Raw genomic sequence first — 25,279 nt, forward strand, 5'->3', positions numbered from 1 at the left:
TTAGTTTTCCGAAGGTTCGGGTTGAGACAAAGGGGAAGGATTGGAACAACATTGACTGGCCCAGTGATAGCCATTGCGGCACCTAGGGCAGATTGTTTTTGGTCTCGGAGTGGGAGCGGGGGGGCTTCGTCCCTTTGGTGCCCCGCCGCCCCCTCGTGAGCAGCACTGGGAGCGGAAATGACCAGGTTTTCCACAGTTGTAGCAATTACCAGAGCGAGAGGCAGTCATTGCAAAAGAAGAGGTTAAAGCTGAAGCAAGAGCAGATGCACGGTGAGCTTCAGTCCCTACGTTTTGGCAGGCTGTGATATAGTCAGCGATAGTCTGATGGGGAATGGATTGAAGAGGTTTCAGAACTTGCTGACAGTCTGCGTTAGCATTAGAAACAGCCAGTTTGGCAAGAAGTTCAGCTTGAGCTTGGGGGTTGTCTATTTGCCGGTTGAGAGCTTCTGATAACCGATCAATGAAAGAAGTGTATGGCTCAGAAGGTCCTTGAAGAATTTTGTTGAAAGACAAAGAAGGTTGAGAAGGATCAGGGACCCTGCGAAAGGCATTTAAAGCGGCATTTCTCATGATGGGATAACCCTCTGCTCCCATCTGAATCTCATCCTGTGGGGTACGGATGGCTCCCTGACAAAGGAGGTGGTCTAGGGTAACGGCCTGAGGGAGGCCAGCTGCTGCAGCACATTGAACAGCTAAACGATAGTCATTGTGCCAAGCGGCAAGTTGGGAAGATGTTAAAAGCAGAGAAGCCATCATTTGCCATTCAGAGAAAAGAATATTATGATTATTAGAAATGTTTTCTAACAAGGCCCTAACATAGGGTGACTTAAGGCCATATTTGGCAGAGGCGGATTTGAGTTCTTTCATGAGATCCCACTCCATAGGAACATATTGAGGGGCAGGATTTGCATTTCCACCACCTGCTGGGGCTTGGAGGACCATGGGAAAACAAGAGAGGTCCTCCGGATCTATTTTTCCTTGAATCAGTGCTTCCTGAAAGGTATTACGAACAGGCAAGGAGGCAGGAAGATCAGGAGGATCATTGGAGTGGATAGGGTTAACATCAGAAACAGGGGGGGGTGGGGAGTTGGGGGGAGGAGGGGAGAGTGGGATACACAGCAGGAGGTGGAGAAGTTTTTTCTGAAGAAGGCAGGGATGGAAGGGATAGAGGCGTGGGTTTTTTAGAAGATGGAGGAGGCTGATCCGAAGTTTGATCAAGAATTGGATCAGGAATTAAGTCAGAGGGAGGATAAAGAATATTAATAGCATTCATAAGAGCTCTCCAGGCGTAAAGGATTTCAGGGGGGGCTCACGGAGGCTCGTGGATGTATTTTCCTATTTCTTCCCAAATAGATTGTTTTAGAGTGCCACCTTCTGGATAAGCGGGGCAATTTTTTTGAAGAAACACAAGAAATTTAGTGATGGCCTTTTTAGATATAGGATAGATCGTTGTGCCGTTAATTTTCTGCGACTGGGTAGCCTTCCTGACTAAAAAGTGAAGCTCTTCCACATGCTTGGACAGAGTCTTCGAAATTGGGGAGCCCATACTTACGATGCGCTTGCTGATCTCCAGTGCGTAAGATGAGAGTCAGGGCAGCACACTTCTTCCTGAAAGTCGTGCTGTGAAGTTGTGGCTTTTCCACGTTGTGAAGGATGCAGCCAGATGCAGCTTTGCTATGGGAGGATATCTTCTTTGCTGAAGATTCCTGGGGAGGGACCCGTAACACAAACGGCGTCCCTGATTAAGGGAGGATGTCTTCTCTGCAGAAGATTCCTGGGGAGGGACCCGTAATACGAACGGCGTCCCTGATTAAGGGAGGATGTCTTCTTTGCAGAAGATTCCTGGGGAGGGACCCGTAACACCAAACGGCATCCCTGGGGTGCAGCTGGCTCGTCCTGCTGGATCACGTCGGGGTCACCAGTTGTGGCTTTTCACTGCCTGCCTCCTGGCGACGACAGGGTCTGAACTCAGAGCCCTGGGCCTTCTCATGATAAATAAATAAACACACGGCACAGTGTTTACTCGGGATGAAAAAGGCACTTTAATAATGGTGGGTACTCCTTTTATAGGCTACATGCACACGTCATAGCAGAGACAAAGAAGCTTTCTACATAATTATGCTAATGCAAACCTATACCATAGCTGGTGTCTTATTGCTCCTACTTCTTAGCCCCGCCCAGTCATTCTTCTCTCCATAACTTTCGTTTCTCCCATATAACTCTCGTTTCTCCATATAACTTTCGTTTCCTCAGTATCACATGGCAACATTCCATTGTCCATCCATCACTTTTACAACGTTTAGCGTAACAGTATATTGCAACAAATGATGGCATGGAAAGGCTCTTATTTATCTATGTAGAACTTCATTCTTTATTATCTCTGACAACCTGTAATATTACATATAAGGCAAATTATTATGGAGTGAAATGTTTTCAGTTATATTTCTTTGGAGTATAACATAGCCTGAATAACAATTAAAAGAAATAATAATATTGCATAGCAAGCAGATACAACAGCTAAAAAAATATGCCAAATAAATGTACATTCCTTGGAAAATATAGCTTTTCTCATAAAAAAAGCTTTCATCAATTTCTGAAAGACTGTTAAATATTCTAATGTAGCTTCTTGAGGCAATTTCTACAATTCAGATGTAGCCACTGCCTGCATCAAATGGACCTCCACCATTATGAGCCAGCTTCTCCATGAAATACCAAGATGCTTAGATCAGAGTTCACCAAACTTTTGGACCTCAGGGACCACCAAACTCATAATTTTAAATCCTGGGGACCACTAATATGAATTTTGACTGACAGTGGCTTGCTGACATTGGTGGGAGAGAGAGAGAGAGATCTGATCTAACCTCTCTCTCTCTCTCTCTCATACACACACAGAGACACACACAGAGGCAGGGGTGGGATTCAAAGTTATTAACCACCGTTTCTATGGGCGTGGCCTAATTTGTGGGTGTGGCTTGGTGGTCATGTGACTGGCTGGGCATGGCTTGTATGTAAATATTATAAATATTTATGTAAATATTGAATTTTTTATAAAAAAAAGAGCAACTTTTACCCAAAATCAGGAAAAGCAGGCAGGCAGATTGAGTTGCTCACAAAATCACAGATTCACTCAGAAATCTACCATTCTGCCATTGGCTACCTGAGTCTGTCACATAAAATTTGCTTGCAAGCAAACTCACAAAATTAACATCATATATATAAATACTGATGTTCTTTATTATTAAAAAGAGCAACTTTTACCCAAAATCAGGCAAAGCAAGCAGGCAGATTGAGTTGCTCATAGAATCAGATTCATTCAGAGATCTATCTATCTGCCATAGGCTACCTGAGTCTGCACTGAATAATAGAAACTTCAGCCCTAAAGAAGACTTAAAAGCAGAGCCAAAGATCTAAAGATTATCTAGAAAGCAAAAAATCCAATGGTTTCCTGCTTTCTAGCTAATCTAAATCTACCAGCACAGCAGAACAGCTGATGGTTGGAGAAAAGAAAAAATAGCAACTTAGCAGGCAAATTTACCAGGTAAGGAGTGGGCAGTGCAGCCTTGTGTTCCTACGCAGCCTGGTTTAATTACTCTGGGGGTGACATTTCTCTGCAAACCACCAAAATTTTCTCGCGGACCACCAGTGGGCTGCAGACCACCGGTTACCCACCACTGGCTTAGATGGTAGAATTTGGTTGAGTAACTACCATAAAGCATAAATTGGTTTATAAATTCAGATCGTCACTCATGTCCCGGTCAGCTCAGCGCTTGACTTTTGAGATGTACTCTATATATAAGTGCCCTCATAGATCACCCAGAAGCTTCAACTGGTCCAAAATGCAGAGGCACGAGCAGTGATGGGCATGCCTTGGAATTTCCATATAACACCTTTGTGCTAGTTGTGTTAGTCGTCTGTTTGCTTCCAGGTGTGATTCAAATAGCTGATTGTTATCTGTACAGTCATTCTGACAGGGTTGGCATACTCCAGGTTCCTTTGATTAAACAATGCATCTATCAGGACTCTGGAAGCACTTCTCTGTAGCAATATCTTTCTTAAGATTCAAATATCCCCCACCCTAGTGGTGTTTCAAAGAGCCCTGAAGAACTCAATCTTGACCCAAGCAAGGGCCATTGAAACTCTCCTTAATTGTGGGGGTTGCTTTTTTCTTTGTTCTCATCCAATTTTGTCATTTTTGTTTTGTTGTTGTTTACTTATTTTTAGATGTTTTTAAGAGTTGCTGGGAATTGGGCAGTTACTCAAGAGTTGCTGGGAATTGGGAGGATATAAATTTAATAAATAAATAAAATTAAATAGATCAGAACTATAGGCTAGACTGGAAGGTTAGAAAAATATCCTGGGAAAAGACAATGGCAAACCACTTCCATACTGTTGCACACAAAAAAAAGTTTTCAGGAACTCAGTAAGGATTGAGCTTGCTTCAGACATACAACCTTTATTAGGTAAGCATGTAGTACAAAATATTTTACTTCATTCAAATATGGTTAAAATTAAGTAATCGGCACTATGGTTCTCCAATCACTTAATAATCTGTCATCTCAAAAAGTTAAAATTTGATAAAACTTTTAGAGGACTGGGTGTTGCAGTGTCAAAGGTCAAGCCAGGTACCTGCAATATAAAAATGGATGAAGTACTAAAAGGTAAAATATACTAAACAGTTCAGCTCCTGGTGACAGGATGGACACAAAGATATTGCTTATTTGACAGTAACAGAGACACCAAGAAAGCTTGCCCTTCGCTTCTTCCAGGAATCCGGGGTATTTAATTTTATTTCTCAATCCAAGCTACAGTTTAAGATTTCCTAGTGATCTCCTATCTAAAAAGTAACCAAGCCTGACGCTGATAGTTCTGCCCTTGCCTTTTCCGAACATTTGAGCGAACCCATTTCCCGTTTTTAGTGCAGTCCTACTTTATTGAGCGTGAGTAGGGACTGACCATAAGTTAAACAATCATTTTCCCTGCTTTTCTTGTACAACTACGTTCCCCTCTCGTCCTGCTCTCAAGCCAAGGCGCCACCAAGAGAAGCACCGCTCCACGCGGCTGTAGTACTCAATCCCCTCAGAGAGCGATTGCGCCATCGCCGTATAGGCGCGCGCGCTTTTTGCTTCCCCCCCCCCCTTTTTTTTTTCCCTAGCGCGCCCAACGGGCATCTTGCCCTCGGCAGCGTGAGCCAATGGCAGGCGGGGAAACCTTTCCTATATCCGATGACGACAACGAGGCACCGAAGAGCGCGCAACCAAACGCCGCATCGATCACGGCGACCCGAAAGCTGCCAGGGAGAAGCTGGCTGTTGTTTTTCTCCCTACCTAGCCTTGCTCGGCGCTTTGTGAGCGACGCCAACCGCCGCCATTTTGTGAGCGTGTCCAACCTCCGCCCCCACCCCCATCCATTTCGCGCGCGCCATTGGTCCCCCTTTTTTCCCGTCTTTCTCTCTCTCTCTCTTGTAGTGAGCGAGTGGGCGGGCGCCATGTTTGTAAGGAAGACATAATCAGAGCAGCTCATCTCTCCGGCCAACGTGTCCCGTCTTCCTCCCTTCCGCTCTGCCTGTTTCTTCCTGCTGCCTCCTTCCTCCGTATGGTCTGTGTGTACCGAACTCCTCCTCATAAGCTGCCTTTATCTCCCATCTCCTTTTTTCCCCGAGAGGTGCAGGACAGTCTCCCCTTGAGCGGCCGTTAAAAAAAAAAAATGCCCCTCTGCGTAGCTTATGTTTGTGTTCCCCCCAATTCAGTAAGCCCGTGAGAGAAGTCTCGTTCGCCGCAGCACGGAGGGGACACCTCGCGTCGTCCAGCCCTGTAGACGCAGCGCCGCCGCTCCCTCGTTTGTGTGTCTGTGTGTGTGTGTTTGTGTGTGCGCACGAGTGCGCGCCGCCTCCACCTCTCCCTGCGCCCTACGACTGGCAGCAGCGTCCTGCCTTCCTCCCCCCTTCCTCCTCCTCCTCCCTGCACACAGGCACAGCCAGCACAATGGCCTTTGAAAGCCTATTCTCCAAGCCCCCAAACCCAGTTCTTGACCAAAACATGCCCGACTCTGACAGGCAACATGCAGGGGACGAAAGGTCGAGTAACGTTCTTCTCTTTCTCTTTCTCTCTCCGCTTCTCAATGGTGATAATTAACAGTGATAATAACTAAGAATGATGGTATGCTATATGATGATGATGATGATGGTGGTGGTGGTGGTAATAATAACGATGTCTTAAATGTGCCTAGGTGAATTTAAGGAAAAAAATGTCTAGCATTGTATGGGGGAAAGTCACCTTCAGACTGAGGTAGGGGTGGGTTTTTTTTTTTTAGTCTAGCTACAAGGATGTTTTTATGGGTGGGTAATAACTTCAAGGTGCATTTTGCATGCATTTTTTTTACATTTCCTTTTTTTACATTTTTTTTCATAAAATGCACTATACATTGGCTATGTGTAATGTCACCGTTGTTCTTAATCCCCTGTCTCATTGCCATTTGAACTCAAAGGCAGACTGTATCCCTTCATATATGTAACATATATGAAGCTGTATAACAATGTATACACCTTACACATTAACTGGAACTCATTTTTGTATGTGTGTATATATGAGGTTTTGTCATATTTTTCTCTTTGGCAGTTTACAATTCTAATTCCATAATCTAATAAACCAGAGGCATTTTTTGGTTTGAGGTCCTGCTCCTTCTCTCTCTCTCTCTCTCTCTCTCTCCTTCTCTCTTTCTCCGTGTCTCTGTGCAAATGTTTGTTTTCATACAGATAAGGCTTTCTTCACTAATTTGTTTTTAAACATGTGGAAACCTGAAATTATTTCTCCCACATTTTCCAACATGTATGCAAAAAATTTCTTTACATCAAGATTTGTAGTGGAGGTTCCATTAACAGACAAGTTTCCTATAATCCTGGTGTCCCTCCACAAGTATGTACAATGCTGTTTTATGAAAGTGATACAAAACATTACATAATCCCTTATTCATGCAGCAACACAGTAAGTAGGATATAGCCTTTTCCCCTCTTCTACAAATAGGAATACCAAGGAGAATAGCAATTCAAATGACTTGCCCAATAGCTACAGTGAATCAGGTCTGGGCCTTATATATCATGCCTTCAGATCACCACTTCTTCACTATTGTAGTTACATTGTTTTAAATTGTTGATTAAACAGTGGATATTTCAAAATGGATACTGCAGTACAGCATTGTTACTTTTAATACAGGTGATCCTGGATTTACATCGGTTCATTTAGTGACTGTTCAAAGTTACAAAGGCATTGAAAAAATTGACTTATGACCATTTTTTACCCTTATGACTTTGTAGCCTCCCCATGATCATGTGATCAAAATTCAGATGCTTGGCAACTGGTTCATACTTGCAACAGTTGCTGTGTCCCAAAGTCATGGGATCACTTTGTAACTTTCTGACAAGTTAAGTCAATGGAGAAGCCATATTCACTTTAAAAAGGTGTTACTAGCTTATCACCTGCAATGATTCACTTAATTGTGGCAAGAAATGTCATAAAATTGAGCCAAAACTCACCTAACAAATATCTGATTTAACAACACAGATTATGGGCTCAGTTGTGGTCGTAAACCGAGGACTACCTGTATTAGCCTAAACTGAACTGTCCAGCAAGATTTGCATGTTAATTAGTAGAACCAGAACAAAATACCATACAACTCACAGATAAGTGACAAACTTCAATAATAAATACAAGATGCATGCCAAACTTTTTTCTATACAATTGGACAAAAAAAATTAAAAATTATTCATGTAGTATATTGATGTTGACCAGCCAATCTAAATCTATAAGTGGATCTGTTTAGATAAGTGGAATTATACTAAGTCGAAAGACACCTAAAGCTTAGAAATTGTATGATTTTGTAAAATAGGCCCTAATTAAATTATTCCTGTTAATCATGATAAATGCAATATATTCTTTCCTTTTAACCTTCAAGATGTCTAATCAATGAAACACATTTTAAGTAGATAACTTTAAAGTTGAGATTACCTAATTATTTTTGACAGAATAATAGACAAGAGTTGTACTTCCTTATTTTGAAGTAGGAGCCTTTCCAGGCAATCTATCTCCATCCCTCCCACCCACCCCCTTCTCTCTTATTAGAAAAGTCAGTAATCTCAAAACAAGTAGTGAAAGTCCACATTCAACTATGGTATTTCAAATAGAATGGAGTTATCTTGTTCACTGACTTCCATGTAACATTTTGAAGGAAACAAAGGGATGTGCTCTTTTCATTTCAAGAGAGCTCTCATTTTGTTTCAATAAAATGATCTAGAGACAGGTCTCAATTATTTAACCTGTGACTATGGCCCATCTTAGTTGCCCATTCTCCTGTTCTATTTTTGTACTGACATAACTAAATATATCTGGAATAGATAAGATAAATGCTTAAACCATTCACTGGTAACTCCCTGAAACTGCATTTCTTGACTATTTTTCTACATGAGAGTTTATAAATAAATTGAGATAACGTACAAAGCTTAAAATTTAAATATAGCTTATTCATGTGTAATTGGTTTAACATTTAAGTATTTAAACATTAACTCAATGACTTTAATTATCCATTTGCTAATACACTTCCCAAATATGCATACATCAATCTTTGTTTTCATAATATAAAATAATTTGGAATTTAAGATACAAAGGAAATTCTATTAGCATCTGTTCAAAAGTATAGAAATAGCAGTGACAATCCCAAGTATTATATTCCATAGAAGTTAATAATATTGAAGTCTTAGAAGATACCATAAAAATTTAGAGCTACATGGGAATATTTGGTACTTCTATGGTTGTCAGAGTTAAATTAGTTTCCTTTTTGAAAATTAATACATCACATGAACTGTTTAATATTTTTATATAATTTAAATGTTTCAAATTAGTAATTAAGTTTGGTTAAAGTTTGCATTAAAAATTTGGAAAAAGCCTTTCTCGGTTATTAATTATCATGTTTTAGTTTATTAGTTTAAAAAATTGATGTAGTTTCAAAGTTGCAAAACTTTATAGTGTAGTTTTATAGAGTTCAATTGAAATAATGGAAAGTAGATTTTTTTTTATCTTCATTGTTTACTTTCTATCGCATTAAATATTTTTAAAATCTTTATTAATAGGATGAAGTTAAATAGGTTTTGGAAATTTGGCTTCAAAACAATATTTTTCTCAGTAACAATATAAGATATCTTCTTGTTACACTGTTACTCTGCTTTTGTAATATGATATATAGATACACACACACACACACACACACACACACACACACACACAGAGACAATGTGGCAAAAGTATACTTTGTACTTTAAATACTGTATATAAAGTTATTGTATGTCTAAACTATAGATTAAAATTACATCAATTAAGTTCCTACAGTCAGTGTATTGTTAAGTAACTATTACATTAAAGACATAATTACAGTTTCTTACATTTTGAAAAGGTCATCTTGTGTAACTTCACTTTGGAAGCTGGATATATTAAATACATCTGAATACTTATAAATTAAGAATCTTATATAACTGTAGCCTAAAGCTGCCAAGGATGATTTTGTTTATACCTTAGGGAGCTTATTGCATGGCTAAGCTAAGTCACTTTTCTGAACACATCCTGTTTCTCTGCCAGCTGTGCCAATGTTTCCATTAGCTGTGTTGAATATTTTTTTTTCCTTTGTTCTAAAGTTTCCCTAGCTCTGTGTGCATTTTAAATTGGCATTCTTCAACTTGATATTGTCCAGACGTATTTGATTACAAATCCCAGAAGTTGATATGGAATTCTGGGAATTATAGTCCATCATATCTAGAGAGTACCAATTTGGAGAAGGCCAATTTAAGTAAGGGTGAAAAGTAAGGGAATTAAACTTGTCTGTTATGACCTAGAACACTTTGTTCTTCAAATGTAGCTGTAACTCTGTACCCCTTCCTAATTGTGAAAATAAAGGGTATTTGTAAGAATAGGAGATCTTTGTCAGAATATCATACTAGCTTTTGCTATAGGTTTAGGCATCGTTTACTAATGTGTGAGATCTATGCTTAGTTTATCCAGTAGTAAATAGATTTGGTTTTGGAGTACATTATTATAAACTACAAGGCATAATTATATTCTGAAGTATCTGGTGTCTATAAATAACAGTATACCTGCTAACCCATTTATAATGATTGACAAATTTCCTAACCAAATGAATTTTCTAAAATATTGTAATTATGAAAATAGTGGCAAATATGATAAAATACCATCTGCAAACTTATCTTAGCCTAGGTGGCACAGAGGTTAGAGTGCAGTAATTGCAGGTTACTTCTGCTTACAGCCAGCTGCCTGTAATTTGGCAGATCAAATCTCACCAGGCTCAAGGTTGACTCAGCCTTCCATCCTTCCGAGGTAGGTAAAATGAGGACCCAGATTGTGGGGGCAATATGCTGATTCTCTAGATCAATTAGAGAGGGCTGTAAAGCACTATAAAGCGGTATATAAGTTTAAGTGCTATTGCTATTGTATTTCTGGAACTTTCTCAGGGCCCCACAAAGTGCATTCTCAAAAAATAAAGCAGTAGTGGCTCCAGTTGCTGTTTTATCTATCTTTGAATATGTTTTAAATTATATATATATGTATATGTGTGTATATATATATATATTGAAGAACTTTTTAATAAGATAAAAACAATTCAAATATGAGAAAAGTCAAAGAAACAAAGAATAATGAATAAGAAAATAGAGGGAATAGAAAAGAAAAAGAAAGAAAAGATTATAAAGCAACTTCTAATCTTTTTGATAGCAGTTATAAATGCATTTATATTTTACTCTCACATCATGGTTTCCTTCTTTCTGTAAGCTTTCCTTTCTAACAGTCAGACTCATAAATCCCAAGTTCATTTTTCTTTTTTTTTTTCCAAGCAAAAAGTCCATAAGGGTTTCCAGGCACTGCTAAATATAGTTGTTGATCAAACAAATTATTTTTGCCATTTTTGCTAGTTCTGTCATCTTTCTTCCATTATGGGTATTTTGGAGTCTTTCCATTTTTGTGCATATAAAAAAGTATTACAGCAGGAATCATACATAAAAATAATCTTCCATGGCTCTTTTTTAATTAACTGTCCATTAATCGCAGCAAGAAAATTTCTGAATTCAGTTGAATGTTGATTATTAGTATTATTAGTATAATATCTCAGTATTTTAATCATTTTTCTTTACGTATTGTTTCTTTCCTGTATGTTTCCTATGCTGAGATAAAGACATTTTCAGGCACAGTCATGGTTTATATATGTTCCATATTTTCAACATAGTACCTCTGATATTCTTAAAATCTACACTAACCTTAACTTAGGTTGTACCATAGAAAACTATGCCAAAAATGTTCCCTTAATACAATTTTAAAAGCATGAATTATAAACAGACATGAAAAAAATGCAAGTTAATACAGTTTAATTTTGTTTGAGTCAGTTTGGTATACAGTAGAACTAAGGTGCTTGGTAGAAACCTGAAGATAGTCTACTACTTCCCTTAAGCATGAAAGCCAATTGAGTAATTTTTGGATCAGTCAAGCTCTTAGTCATCTTACAAGATTGTTCTGTGGAAAATCTGAAGTGGGAGCATTAGTGTATATGCTGTCTTGAGTTCAGCAAAAGTAAAATAAATAAAATAATAACTATAATTTATGTAAAGTAACTTTCAAACAAAGGAAATATAACAGCAACATTAAAATACTATTTGGCCTATTTAATTGGGTACTAATCTGTTTATATAATATATAATATTTCATAATTACAGATATTTACATATATTGTAATTATATAATTATATATTATAAAATAAATGGATAATTATTTAGTTCGTTATTTCTTTAGCAATAATATTTTTATCTGGCATGTATTTGTAACTTTAGTACAAAGTGTACTTTTGGCCCACAACAACAATTTTTGGTGTAGGGCTAAGAGTAGGAATAGAAACAGGTCTCTTCACATATAGTGTCACAGCTTAATCATTGCACTTCACTATCTCAAAAAACATTTCTTCCAGATTTTAAATCAGAATATCTTAATCTTCTAGCAGATATTGTAATGATTGTGCCACTGAGAAAGATCTAAATAATTTGTAATGTTGGTTTTTTAGTCTATTAGTTTTATTACTTTCTGCAATCTTCTATAAGTAGTCCCTTATGACCAGTTGCTTAACAACAAAAAATTATGATGGGCCCAGATCAGTGTTTAACAGCCCATAAGGTACTTCTGACCATCACAAAATGCCATCCCACATACAAGCATACATCCTTGTTGTCACATGATTGCATGTCAGGCGCTTAACAACCAGCTTGCCCTTACCATCAGTTGGAGCATCCCATAGTCACATGACTGCAATTTTTGTCACATTTTGCCAGGTTTCTGAAAAAACTGCTCATTTGGAAGAATGGGTTGCATTTATGACCATGGTGCTTGCAAAATGACATAGTGATTTGCTTAATAACTTCCATTAAAAAAAATCAGGTCCAGTCATGGGTGTCTCGACTTACAACTGTAAAAACATATAACCAGAAATCTGGTCCATATTGTGATAGTCAAGCACTACCTGTGTTAATATATTTTATATGTATATTGGTAATTGAGAATTATATAGTTCTGAACTATTTTGAGAATTAGTTACATTTATTAAAATAATACTAAAATTGCAATTGAAATTGTATGGTCTGATATAAGAAATATAATAAATATGAAATATTTAGAAATATGAAATAAAAATAAAAATATCACTAGATGCTAATTTAGGGTGAGCATATTTAAATGCATCTAACTATTCTGACACATGAATATAAAATAGTTTTGCATTGTTTCCTGCAATCTTTCAAATTCTTATTTTATCTTTCTTAAAACAGAGAGGATGGTGAACTTGAAGATGGTGAAATAGATGATGCTGGACTTGAAGAAGATAAGGAAGAAAAAGGCACAAAAGTTGAAGATAAACCTAAAAATGAAAAATCTCATAGGAAATCACGAAAGAAGCGCAAAAAGGAAAAAGAGAAGAAAAAATCAAAAAGGAGAAGACGAGATAAACACAAGGTATGAAGTATTCTTCAGCATGCTATGCAGTTTATTTCTAACTAATAAGTAAAACTATACTGGAATGCTTTTGCTTTAATTAAGTCACTGAATATTAACTCCTTGAAAAGGTGAGGACTGCAAAATAGCCTAGAAAAACAGTCCACTGAGCCATCATCACATGCTGCTTCTAACATTCTTACTCCCATGTAAACTAAAATGTGTACTGGCAAGGCTCATTAAGTGTTCCAATACTGCATAAAAATATATGCACAACCTACCTTAATTGGTGATAAACTGATCCTTGTGCCAGTTTGCCTTGTATAATCCTAGCTTACACTCATTTTTGTTCAGATATACTTTCTTGTAGTAATTTCAATCATAGATGTGTGTGGAATCACACACACACATAGACATATACACAATATGATCATACTACAGCAATCATTGTATAAATGATAATGTTATTCCTTTTCAGCATAATTCACCTTCTAGTGATGATAGTTCCGACTATAGCATTGACTCTGATGCTGAACGTATAGAAAGATCACATAAGAAAGGAGCTGCTTTCTATAGAGATTATGAAACTTCATTCCTTCAGGTACAGCTTTCAAAATGAACTTCATTTTGTTTAGTTTTCCATGCTGTTTAATCTTACCCAAAGTAATCCCCATTTTTCTCAAAATATGTGAATTATTCTTTTGAATTAATTATATTTGATTAGTTTGGGTGTATGTGTACACTATAATTTTTTCAAAATATGTAATTATATTTTATATATTCCATAAATAAATTCTTATTCCTTGTTTGTTATTCTTCGCAATGTAGAGGTAAGTGATAAGTACTGTAAATATAACACTGGTAGTCATTGACTTACGACCAGAATTGGGACCAGAATTTCTGTCATTAGTCATTGCAGTCATAAATTAAGTCAGGCCCAAATTTATGATAATTTTTACAGCAGTCTTTAAATGAATCACTGCAGTTGTTAAGCAAATCATAAGGTCATTAACGAAAACCAACTTCCCCAGTGGGTGATTTTGCCATTTTTTGGCAGAAATTGGCAAAATAGGTTACAAATTGCAATCACATGATCACAGGAAACTGCAACTAGCAATAAATGTGAGTTAGTTGCCAAGCTATCAAATTGCAATCATGTGACCACAGGAATATAACTGCCATAAGTGTAAGTAAGTCATAAGTCACTTTTTCCATGGCTGTCGTAACGTTGAACGAACGGATGTAAGTCAAGGACTACCTTATAAAAAGAATGTCACCTTTTTGGAGTGAGTAAAATTTCCAAGCCTTTTTCAGGTGAGTAAAATAAAATGAAAACATTTTTATTTCTGCCCTTTTCCCAATTAGTATAAAAATCTTCATTTAATTCATACATTTTGAAAGGAAATGGATATTATTTTGGATTTCTCGTAATCTAATCTCTCTACCATACTATTTTTTGTAATGGGGTATAATGAAGCTGCAGATAAATGTTGATTAACCAAGTTTCCATGAATACTGTTCAGCTGCCTGTTACACTTATATGATACTTATATTAATGTGAGATAATAGACGAGCAAATCCAATAAATATCTCTTACAGAAAAAGACATTTCAAAGCTTATGTTCTTCAATTTATAAGAAAGTCTCACGCTGGACTATTGTAATACACTCTATATGAGTTACCCTTGAAGAGCGTTTGGAAGCTACAGCTGCTGCAGAGTGTGATGACAGGCAGTTCTTGGGATTGAAGAACAGCCCATAGAACACCACTGCTCTGTGAGCTGCATTGACTGCCTGTTTGCTTCCAGGTGCAATTCAAGGTGTTGGTAATCACCTGTACAGTCCTTCATGGTAAGGGTTCAGGGTACTTGAGGGCAGCGGTGTCTTAACCATTAAGCAGACTAAGCATGTACTTACGGGAACAGGACCACAAAGTTGAGAATATGGCTTTGTTTGTACAATATGTACAAAGGGGGGTACCAAGATTTGTCAGTGCTTAAGTCACCAGTGAGCCTTAATCCACTGCTGCTTGAGGGACCATTTCATTCCACTGAGATTGCCCCACCTCATCCATGCCAGCAGAGGCGGCATGCTGCAGGCCCTGTCAGGCTGCTTATTCCAGCGGGCAAGGTTCAGAAGAAGGACCTTTTCTGCCACTGCATTTGCACTTTGGAACATCTTGCTGTCGCCACCCCCTCCCCCCAGTGTCAGGTTTACCCCAATCCTCATGACCTTCCATAAGAGCCCAGAGACCTGGCTCTGCCAGCTAGCTTGGGGGTCCAATGGGGGAACATCCAAAAATGGATAGTGGAGAGGGTTGATCAACTAACAACAGATCACACCTCCCTCCCATCCTGCCCCCCCATCTTTAATTGGATCGTAATATCTGGCTTGTTTTAATTTGTTTTAAAGTATGTGTGTGTATGTGTGTACCTTTAATGATTATAAGCTGTTCAGGTTGCCCTGTGGTAAAATGGACGGATAATAAATTTTATAAATAAATAAAGTGGAATAAGTGTTTCACTTCAACAAATTAATTTGAATCAAATCATTTCTATTTAACATTTTCAGCAATCACACAATCTTAATATGATTGGAATTAATGTCAACATTTAAAAAAAATTAAAAAGGGAATCCAGAATGGAAATTTTTCAGACAGTTTAATGTAATACTGATCTTTTTCTTCTTTCTGGAATTCATCAAATTGACTATTTTCCTGTATAAACAGGAAATTGACATTGCAGAAACAAAAGGTATGAAAGTAGAGTACCTCTAGGATAAGAAGGTACAGGTCTTGTATATCTATCTTTATCTCCCACCAGAAAGAGTGGAGAGAGGATATAAGGAAAAAATGTTTGTACCAGAGGTGTTTGTATCCATGATGTTCAATAAAGTCATGTAACTTTTACCTCAAACAAAATATTGATTCAAATCTATTAAATCTGTGTTTCAGAGGAGCTCTTTAACGACTTTTAAAACTATCTTATCCATCTTAATTACTTAGATACACAGTATACAGTTAGCTTCACATGGAGAAAGAATCTGCTTTGCTTGAAAAAGTATTGTCTTCTATAACCCACATTACATGAATTGTATATACAATTTTGGGGAAAACATTGATTTTGAAAAAGACATGCAATAATCCAATTACGGTATTTCATTTTACAATCTTTAAACACTACTATATGCTCATAATAAAATGAGCAGACATCTTGCCTCAGGAACAGTTAATTTGTCTGGATGTAATCACTAGAAACAGTTTCCTTCCATTTTTGAAAATTTGTAAGAATAATATGTATATTTTTTAAAATTACAGTAAAGAAAATGTTAGAAGAGTAAATGCTACAGTATATATGCTGATAAATCTCAGGTAGCATCTTGATATATCTTGTTACATTATACACTAGAGCTTTATGCTTATTAACTTTATGTTTTATCCAGCACGGGCATATTTCAGGAAAATATAACCCTTCACAGAAGACACAGCATAATAAAAAATCAAAAAGCAAAGATTATGATAATTACAGTGATGATTTTGGCTACAATGAAGATGAAAAAGAAGATTTTGCTGACCAGTTAAAGCAATATAGACAAGCTAAAGAAACTAATGAGTTAGAAGCTCCGATTTCAAAAGAACCAGGGAAGAAACAAGGGATGAAAGGGATTCACAAAGGTAAGGGAGTAATCAAAGAACTATTAAATCTGAGTTGTACCTATCTATGTAGACTGGAATACAGAGTCACATTTATTATTACAGAACTTCACTATTAATCCATTAGCGGCAGTAAAAACTGTCAATAATCGCCTTACCATTAATCATACCACCATTATATTTCCAGTGAGTTTAATTATACTTTTATAGGTTCATTAGCCTTATGGCTTTTGTCTTCCAGTCTAAACTGCTTTCCTATATCCAAAAAGGTTCACTCTGTTATTATCAGAAATCTTAACATAAGAGAACATAGACCACATAGTTATATTATTCCAGTAGGACAATTACATATTAATAAAAAAGGAATTATATGTGTAATGTTTTTACCTGAAGTCCAGTTAATGTAATTTTTGTAAGCACGTTAACTTGAGAATGGCTAGCATTATTCTTGCCATTGATACACATTCTTTGATGCCTTTCAATGAGATGCATGCTTTTTCATAAGAAAAGAGAACTCTGCTCAATTGACAATTAGTTGAAAAGCAGAGAATTCCTTTATTTTAAAGGAAAGGAAAACATAGTAAAAGCAGGTATTTTAATGCTGAAAAGTCCCTTTCCCATATAGTTCTTGAATTCTGTCATATGTTTAGACATTCTACAGAAATGTATTTGCCCTGTAAATTAAACATAAATCATGGATCTGAAAAGCCTGAAACTTTGAGGATTAAATGAATTGATTTTGCAACTTCAGTCTTATGTGTAATGGTTAAATAGTCTTGCGCAAAAAGATTCCAAACTGCTCCTCAGCTAATACTTTGAAGAAGCACATTAAAAGCACAGTTAAGTTTTTCCTGCCTCAAAAACAGTTTGAATACTTACTTTACTGTTTAACCAAATTTAAGTTGCCAGGACATTAAAATTGGGAATAGACAATTTTCAGAAAGCACTGTTTCTTAAAGGGTAGTTGATTGCATTTAATTATATAGCTGGTAATCAAAATGACTTCAATGATTAGTAATAACATTAGTTTGTTTATTTAGAACATATTTGTAAGATCCCACGTAGCTAGCAGTAAAAATACATAAACAACAAACCACAGACCAGAATTATAAAAATAGCAATAAAATATTTAAATATTAAATAAAGCAAGATTATACATGAACAAGATTGTATGTTCATTTGTTTATATCTTATATTTTGATAAGTTGAATAAAATTATTTAAAAATAAAGCCTAGATAAATTTATCAAAAAGATGTTCTTATTCCAGCCATACAGATTGTGGAGTTTTGAGATGTACAAAGAATACTCTGAAAATTATTTCAATTCAATGGATTCATACAGAAGCAATCCATTAAATATTCTGCCCATAAATCTTTCAAATCTTTAAAGGTCAGTAATGCCAGCACTTTTGATTAAATTCAGAAACAAATTATAAGGCCATGTACCTAGTTTAGCAAGGGAGTTTTACACTCCATTTATGCAGTATTTGATAGTAAATGAACTGCAGCCTCCTAGCCCATTTCAGAATATTGTCAAAGGCAACTTTATATGAAGCACATTGCAATAGGCCAGAGGTAATGTAATCAAAGTCTGCATTATTTTGGAAATAAACTTAACATGGTCACATAGCAGTAGGTCTATCTATATAATTGATATAGCCGTCCACTTCATGGATATGTCTCTGGATGGCTTACAGTTGAAACAATTAAAAACAGAGCCTTAAAAACTTTTAAAATTAAAAACATAAATATAAATATATTCACTGCAGAGTGAATGAGAGAGTGTATTTAAGGTCCACATAGTTATAGTACATTCTCTATTTACATTGGATCCCCAAGCCTGCTGACAACCATGTTTTAAGAGATTTCTGGAAAGTCAGTAGGGTCTAGGCCAGAGGTGTCAAACTTAAGGCCCACGGGCTGGATCCAGCCTGCAGGGTTCTTAGATCTGGCCCGCGGACCTGGCCTGGAAATAGCTAGACTGGCCCTTGATGTCTCTGCTAGCAAAAACAGGGCATGGGGAGACTGCATGTGGTCCCCACATACCTTGTTTTTGGCCTGGACAGCCTCCTACATCACTCTGCTAGAGGCTTCCTCCAGCCCGTTGCTGGCTGAAATGGAGTCTCTATGGCCGGATTCGCCCCTCTGAGGCTTCGTTCAGCCCTCTGCAGGCCTTCCCTGGCCTGTTACAGGCCGAAATGGATGCTTGACAACTGACTTACATTTATGACAGTTGCAGTGTCCCAGGGTCATGTGATCCCCTTTTACAACCTGACAAGCAAAGTCAACCAGATAACCAGATTCACTTAACCATGTTACTCATTCAAGAACTGCAGTGATTCACTTAACAAATGTTGTGAGAAAAATCATAAAAGGGGGCAAAACTCACTTAACAAATTTCTCACTTAGCAACATAAATTTTGGGCTTAATTGTGGTTGTCAGTTGAGGACTATCTGTATTTGGTACAGAAATTAGAAGTCTGGTCTCAAGAAGAACACAAAGAGATTATGTTTTAGTTGCCAATTTGTTCCTACATGGATTTGGGCCAATGCTATTTGAGAGAAAAACTTTCCTTTTTCTAGAGGAAGCTCCACAGCGAGTCAGTCCATCTGAAAATACTTGCCTACTTTTGCTGCAATCTATCTGCTGGCATTTAGGGTCAATTCTTTTATATTGCTGCTCTAGTTCTTTCAATTCAAGGATACAACTTCCTTATTTATTTTCAAAAAGTCCTTAAGTCATCTTCTTGAACAGACTTAACAGTTAAGTTAATAGTCAACTTTATCAGTGGATATTATTTGTGTCCTATTTTATTATTATTATTATTATTTTAATTATTTTAAATTTGCTTTACTGTAAACTGCCAAGACACTTTAAAAGTTGGCACTATATTAAGTTTAATGAATAATCACTAAGTAGAAAAATATAAGTATTATAGTTTTTCTTCTGCACCGTAATGTATTAAATCATTATATTCATCCAGAAATTTGTAATCTTTTAGGTGCTACACAAATAAGCAATAGTTATGGTATCGGCCGAGGGCGCAGCATGCAAAAGAAACTGAAACGCAAAGATCGTGGAAGAGGAAGAGGGATAAATAAAGGATCTGAGGAAGTAAGTTAAGTGGAAATGGTTTATTGCATTAAAATAGTGGTTTTATTACGCTTAATTCAAAATTGAAGTGTAAAATGCTTTATTTTTCTTTCAGTGGCCTTAGAACTGTTAACTGTATTATGAAAGTAAAAGTAACATAACTAAAAGATAAATTTTAATAGTCAGTGATAACTGCATTTGCAAAATCAGACTAATACAGATATAATCCTGGTGAGTTTAAGGGCAGGAAAGTTTGGTTGGAGAGCAGCCAGTGGTTGAATTTTCACTTTTATATCCCTAATACTTAAAGACAAAACATTTTTAAAAATCAGTTTTATTGGGTTTTGATTTTCAAGGTAGCTTTTTATTACCTGCTTGTTCATAAAAATGGAAACCTTCTACACAGCTATACCCAACATTGGTATCTTTATGATAAGAATATTGTTCATGTATCTATGCATGGAAATTGGAAGATCTTACCCCCTGAGGTATGATTGACTCCCAACTTTCTGACCTTTCCATAAGGGCCTGAAGACCTGGTTCCATCAGATGGCTTTGGGGCTCCAACACAGGAGCAGCACACTGGAGATGGTTGATGAATTAAGCAGTCCTATCTCCCCTCTGCACATCCTGCTCCCTCCCTCCCTATCTTTTAACTATAGTTCTATTTTTGACTGTAATTTTCATTTTTATTATTTTAGAAATATTTATCTTTTATGACTTTAATTCTTTAATGCTTTTAATTCTGCAAACTGCTCAGAGTCATTTGAAATGAGTTGGGTGGAAAATAAATTTAATAAATAAATAGTTTAACCATGACATAGGTATTTTATCTTGTCTTTGACCATTTTGTTTTTGAGTGACCTTTGGTGAATAACCACATTAAAATGGAGCCTTTGTTTAACAGGAAATGAAGCCAATAAAGAAATGGCCAACAATGAGTCAGGCATTCATAAACCAGCATACAGTGGAACACAAAGGAAAACAAATTTGTAAATATTTCTTAGAAGCCCGATGTATTAAGGTGAATGCATAATTGTACTTTTTTCTTTGAAAATAAGAAATTTATAGATTTTATTTTAGTTTGTTCAAAGTTTAAAATTTAATTATTTGTTACATCATTTTACTCTGCCAAATCCATTCATTCTTAGGGTATTCAAAACCCAGGTCGCCATAAAAATCTATATAAAAATTATATCCATCATTTCATATTTAGTATTGAATATATATGTTCTACTAGTTAGCTCTTAGATACTGTTTGCATCACTGAATATAGCTGCTTTAGCAGGTCCATCAATATGTGAATACGGAGACTGTTGATAGAATGTAATCTGTTTTCTAGTTTCATAACTTCATCTATTTGCAATTTGTTTTATCTTTTTGATGTAAAATTAATTTATAATTTTCTTTGTATGGTGGAGTAAAATAAAACAGTATGAAATGTAAAAAGTCATTATTGAAACTTATAAATTCTCTTTATGTTACAGGGAGACCAGTGTAAATTTGACCATGACGCAGAAATAGAAAAGAAAAAAGAAATCTGTAAATTTTACATTCAGGGTTATTGTTCCAAAGGAGAAAACTGCATTTACATGCATAATATCCTTTGACAAAAATGTTTCAGGCATATTATAATCAAAGCTGAAGTGATCATAGCATTTTAAATGTTTCATTTGTAATAGACTATAGATGTTTCTAAGGACTAGAAGCTTTAAATATTAGTAAGTACCCTGTTTCTCCAACAATACAGCCTCCCCCAATAGGAAGTCCCAGCATGTTTTATAGGCATGAAATGAAATTAAGCCCCTCCCCCCAAATTAAGGTCTATATTAAAACATGCGAAATGGGGTGGGAATGGTGGGGGGGGCTTGCTGTTAGGAAGTACTTGTTGCACACCCGGATATGGTGGTGCCTGCATTGACCCCGATACGAAGTGCCCCACCAACACCGAGGTCAACATCCAAGCTGTCGCCGCCTTCCTGAAGATGCAAGTGGGGGGGGGGGGGGATTAAGTCACCCTCGAAAAGACATTAGCCATTTTTCGGGGCTCAAAAAAAAAAAAAAAAAAAGACCCGGCCTTATTATATGAGAAACATGGTAACAGTTTTAGGAATGTATTTTTTTTTCTTTTAAAAGAATAATTTATAAAAAAATTTTAGAAAGATACACCAGATTCAAGATACAACAAAGCAGGAGAAATGATTAATAATAAAACAGAAATAAAAACATTATGGAAAAACTTTTAGCAATGCATTCCTCTTTCTCTTTTACTTATTTCTTTAACCACTGCTTAAATTTGTGTAAATTTTGTTATGAACACAATAATCTTCAATTTACAGTTTATTGTAACGTGGCTAAGAATAAATGCCTGAGGAATCGTGAGAATTGTGGCTTCTTCCAAAGAGATCTGGGCAATCATTAAGTGAAGCGCCCATATGATTCCTTTATTCAGCCACAACCCTACTTTTCCTATTGAGGTTGTTAAGTGCAGCATTGGATGCCTTGTGAGGGAAGGAAGCCTTGGAAAGGCCTAGGTCTACCTTGCAATATGTCCCAGGTCTCCAAGGGCATCCTCCATCCAATCTATGCACTCTTTGCTCTGCTACCTGTCACTGGATCCAACACAGTTGGGCCTCCTCTCCCCGCTTCTTTATACCAGTCCACTTACCTTTTCCAAAAATTATCTATCAGAAGCAGAAGTGGCTGAGCCTCCTATACAGAGGCTACATTGTAGTATTCTGGAAGCGGTTGCCATTTTTGGAAGCAGCCACAGTCCTCAGGAATTTATTTTAAGCATGTGTTACAATAAACCTTTTTAAAAAGCTAACACCAAAATTATGGGAATTTCTCTAGTATCTTATTTAGTTTCCTTAATATTTGATCACATGAATTTCCTTGCAAGTTCTATCATACAGGAGCAAAATGCTACCACGGTGACAAATGTAAGTTTTCTCATGATCCTCTAACTAAAGAGACAAAAGAACTGCTTGATAAGGTAAGTAATGCTATCTTAATCAAACTTTAATAAAAAATGTTTCCAGTTTTTCAAAAAAGCTTGATAAGTTGATTGAGAATCAGCTGCATGTGAAAAGCACCTGAACAACTGAAAACAGAACTTTTTTTGTTCTGACTGTAAACTGTGCTACAAAGCAAGAGATCAGTTTTTATATATTTTAGTGGAAGATTTTTGGCCTAATCTTCTATTAATATTTTTAAAGAGACTACAACTACTCAGGAAATCTAATCTTCAAAATGTTTCAAAATGTTCTCTCTATTTTTCTGTTACACATCAGATAAATAATGAAGGAAAATAGATTATGACTTTCTAAAAAAAGATCATAATATCCTTTAGTTACCATTTTTGTCTTTTGTAACATGTATGCATAAGCATATTAAAGCAATCTACAGTCTTGTATGTGAGTTCATGCATATGAAATGGAGGATTTGTGCCAAACAGATGTGAAATTGGAAGGGAACTGGGATAATTCCCTACGCAGAAGTAATCCTCACTCAAAACAGTCTTGCTTCTGGTTCTTTGCTTGTGCCCATTGCCTGAAGAACAAAACATATTCAGTTGAACTTGGCGTGAGGAGGGGTAATGTGCATTCAGCAGGTTATTTTCTTTACCTCCAGGTTTTGAGGGGGGAGATTATTTTGAATTGTGACGCTTACCAGAGTATGAATCCACTCTTTTTCCATGTAAAGAAGGATAAGTGTAATTGTTGAATTCTAATCAAATAGGAAACTACTTGAGAAATTGTTTTCTTATGAAATACCCTATTCCTCCCCAGTTAGAATAGAACAAAATAACAGTTGGAAGGGACCTTGGTTGACTTCTAGCCCAACCCCCTGCATAAGCAGGAGACCCTATACCATTTCAGACAATTGGTTTTCCAATCTTTTCTTAAAAGTCTCCAATGTTGGAGCATCCACAACCTCTGGAGGCAACTCCTTCCACTGATTCTAACTACTATCAGGAAATTTCTCCTTAGTTCTAGGTTGGTTTTCTCCTTGATTAGTTTCTATCCATTGCTTCTTGTCCTGCCTTCAGGTACTTTGGAGAATAGATTGACCCCCTTTTCCTTGTGGCAGCCCTCAAATATTGGACCACTGCTATCATGTTACCACAGTCCTTCTTTTCATTAAATTAGATATGCCCAATCTTGCAACAGTTCTTCATATGTTTCACCCTCCGGTCCCCTAATCATCTTTGTTGCTCTTCTTGGCACTCTTTCTAGATTGTCAACATCTTTTTTATATCATGGTGATCAAAATTGGATACAATATTCCAAGTGCAGTCTTACCAAGACATTATAAAGTAGTATTATATAAAGTTTTGGAACATTCTCTTAATGCTAAGAATTTGAATGGTGATCTGTAAAATCAAGTTTGAGAAAGTTTTCATAAAGTCATGTGCTCATTTCTTTCCCCCTTGCCCAATAATTTTCACATGAAAAGGTACAGGGCAGATGGTAGCTAATAAAGAACATTTTATTGAAAATATTCCATGTAGAAATTATCTTTAAATGCCACTACTTAGCTTCTGCTATGATATACCTTATTCCTTTAGGAAAATCATGGAGCAGGAGAAACTAGGCAGCCTGGAAATGACCTTTAAAATGACTTTAAGTATTATTTATTTAGTGCTGATTTTGCCTTGTATGTTCTGTTTTGAGACATGTTAGTGCGGAAAGCTGATGATTAGCTGTTGTTTCAAAGTGCTCTCTCTGTAAGTTCTAGCTTCAAAGCAGCTGGATGATAGACAGAGGTGGAATTGTACTTTGTCCCTTGCCATATATAATTTAATTCATGGGCCCAGTACTATTCTGTACTCCAGTTTAGACTAAATTATGCCTGAATTTTTATTAAATGTTCACAGACACGAATTTTGAAGAATAACTCCAAACTAATAAGTACTGATGTTTTAATGTTGTTGTAGTTTTGAAATATTCTAATTTAATGAGCTATATAAAACAGGTATCCGAGATCTCAATCAGTGCTATTGCCATTAAATTCTAGAATAGCTGCCAGTAGCCCATATGTTCTGATTATATTCTAATGTGGTGTTTTTAGGTACTGAATACGGAAGATGAGCCTCAGAATGATGATGAAAAAGAAGTGGAAGAACTTAGGAAACGTGGCATAGTTCCTCTTCCTAAGCCACCTCCAGGGGTTGGACTTTTGCCCACTCCACCAGAGCCATATTCATTTATGGAGGAAGATGCAGAAAACTTTCAGGATCCCTCTGGTGAATTCAAGAAAATTCCATCTCTTTTTGAAATAGTTGTGAAACCTACTGTGGATTTAGCACATAAAATTGGAAAAACGTAAGTCTAGGAATTAAAACTATCCATGAAATTTTAATGAGGAACTCAATTTCAGAAAATTGATGGTTTTAAACAAGCCTTACAATAAATTAATTCAAAATACATTATCCAGTATCCTGTTAGGGCAACTATTTCCCCTCTCACATTTTGGTATAGCTGTACAATTTATATTAGTTGTAGAATCTAC

General features: G+C 36.4%; 2 protein-coding genes across 5 annotated transcripts in view; one reads left to right on the forward strand and one right to left on the reverse strand.

Annotated features, from left to right (window-relative positions):
• On the reverse strand, positions 1 to 5,096 carry LOC148127568 (endogenous retrovirus group K member 8 Gag polyprotein-like). Its single transcript, XM_087921471.1, has 3 exons — positions 4,998 to 5,096; positions 1,553 to 1,706; positions 1 to 929 (listed from the first exon to the last, which is right to left on the reverse strand). The coding sequence occupies exons 1-3, from the start codon at positions 5,094 to 5,096 to the stop codon at positions 1 to 3; spliced, it is 1,182 nt and encodes a 393-aa protein (XP_087777597.1).
• Positions 4,226 to 25,279, forward strand: part of ZC3H6 (zinc finger CCCH-type containing 6) — a 27,163-nt gene continuing 6,109 nt past the window's right edge. Inside the window, exons 1-9 of one of the 4 annotated variants that reach the window (XM_087931641.1) lie at positions 4,226 to 6,078; positions 12,860 to 13,041; positions 13,499 to 13,621; positions 16,461 to 16,692; positions 19,674 to 19,786; positions 20,673 to 20,789; positions 21,253 to 21,364; positions 22,651 to 22,760; positions 24,839 to 25,092. In XM_087931641.1, coding sequence (XP_087787767.1) covers positions 5,982 to 6,078; positions 12,860 to 13,041; positions 13,499 to 13,621; positions 16,461 to 16,692; positions 19,674 to 19,786; positions 20,673 to 20,789; positions 21,253 to 21,364; positions 22,651 to 22,760; positions 24,839 to 25,092 — 1,340 coding nt within the window. In that variant the 5' untranslated portion in view covers positions 4,226 to 5,981. Of the gene's footprint in view, positions 6,079 to 12,857; positions 13,042 to 13,498; positions 13,622 to 16,460; positions 16,693 to 17,937; positions 18,062 to 19,673; positions 19,787 to 20,672; positions 20,790 to 21,252; positions 21,365 to 22,650; positions 22,761 to 24,838; positions 25,093 to 25,279 lie in introns of those variants that run through there. The other 3 variants (XM_026695921.2, XM_087931652.1, XM_026695923.2) reach the window with 3 other exon arrangements.

Source organism: Pseudonaja textilis, chromosome 1 (genome assembly GCF_049901715.1).
Source record: "Pseudonaja textilis isolate UNSWEBS1 chromosome 1, rPseTex1.2, whole genome shotgun sequence".
In the NCBI taxonomy this organism is placed as follows: Eukaryota; Metazoa; Chordata; class Lepidosauria; order Squamata; family Elapidae; genus Pseudonaja; species Pseudonaja textilis.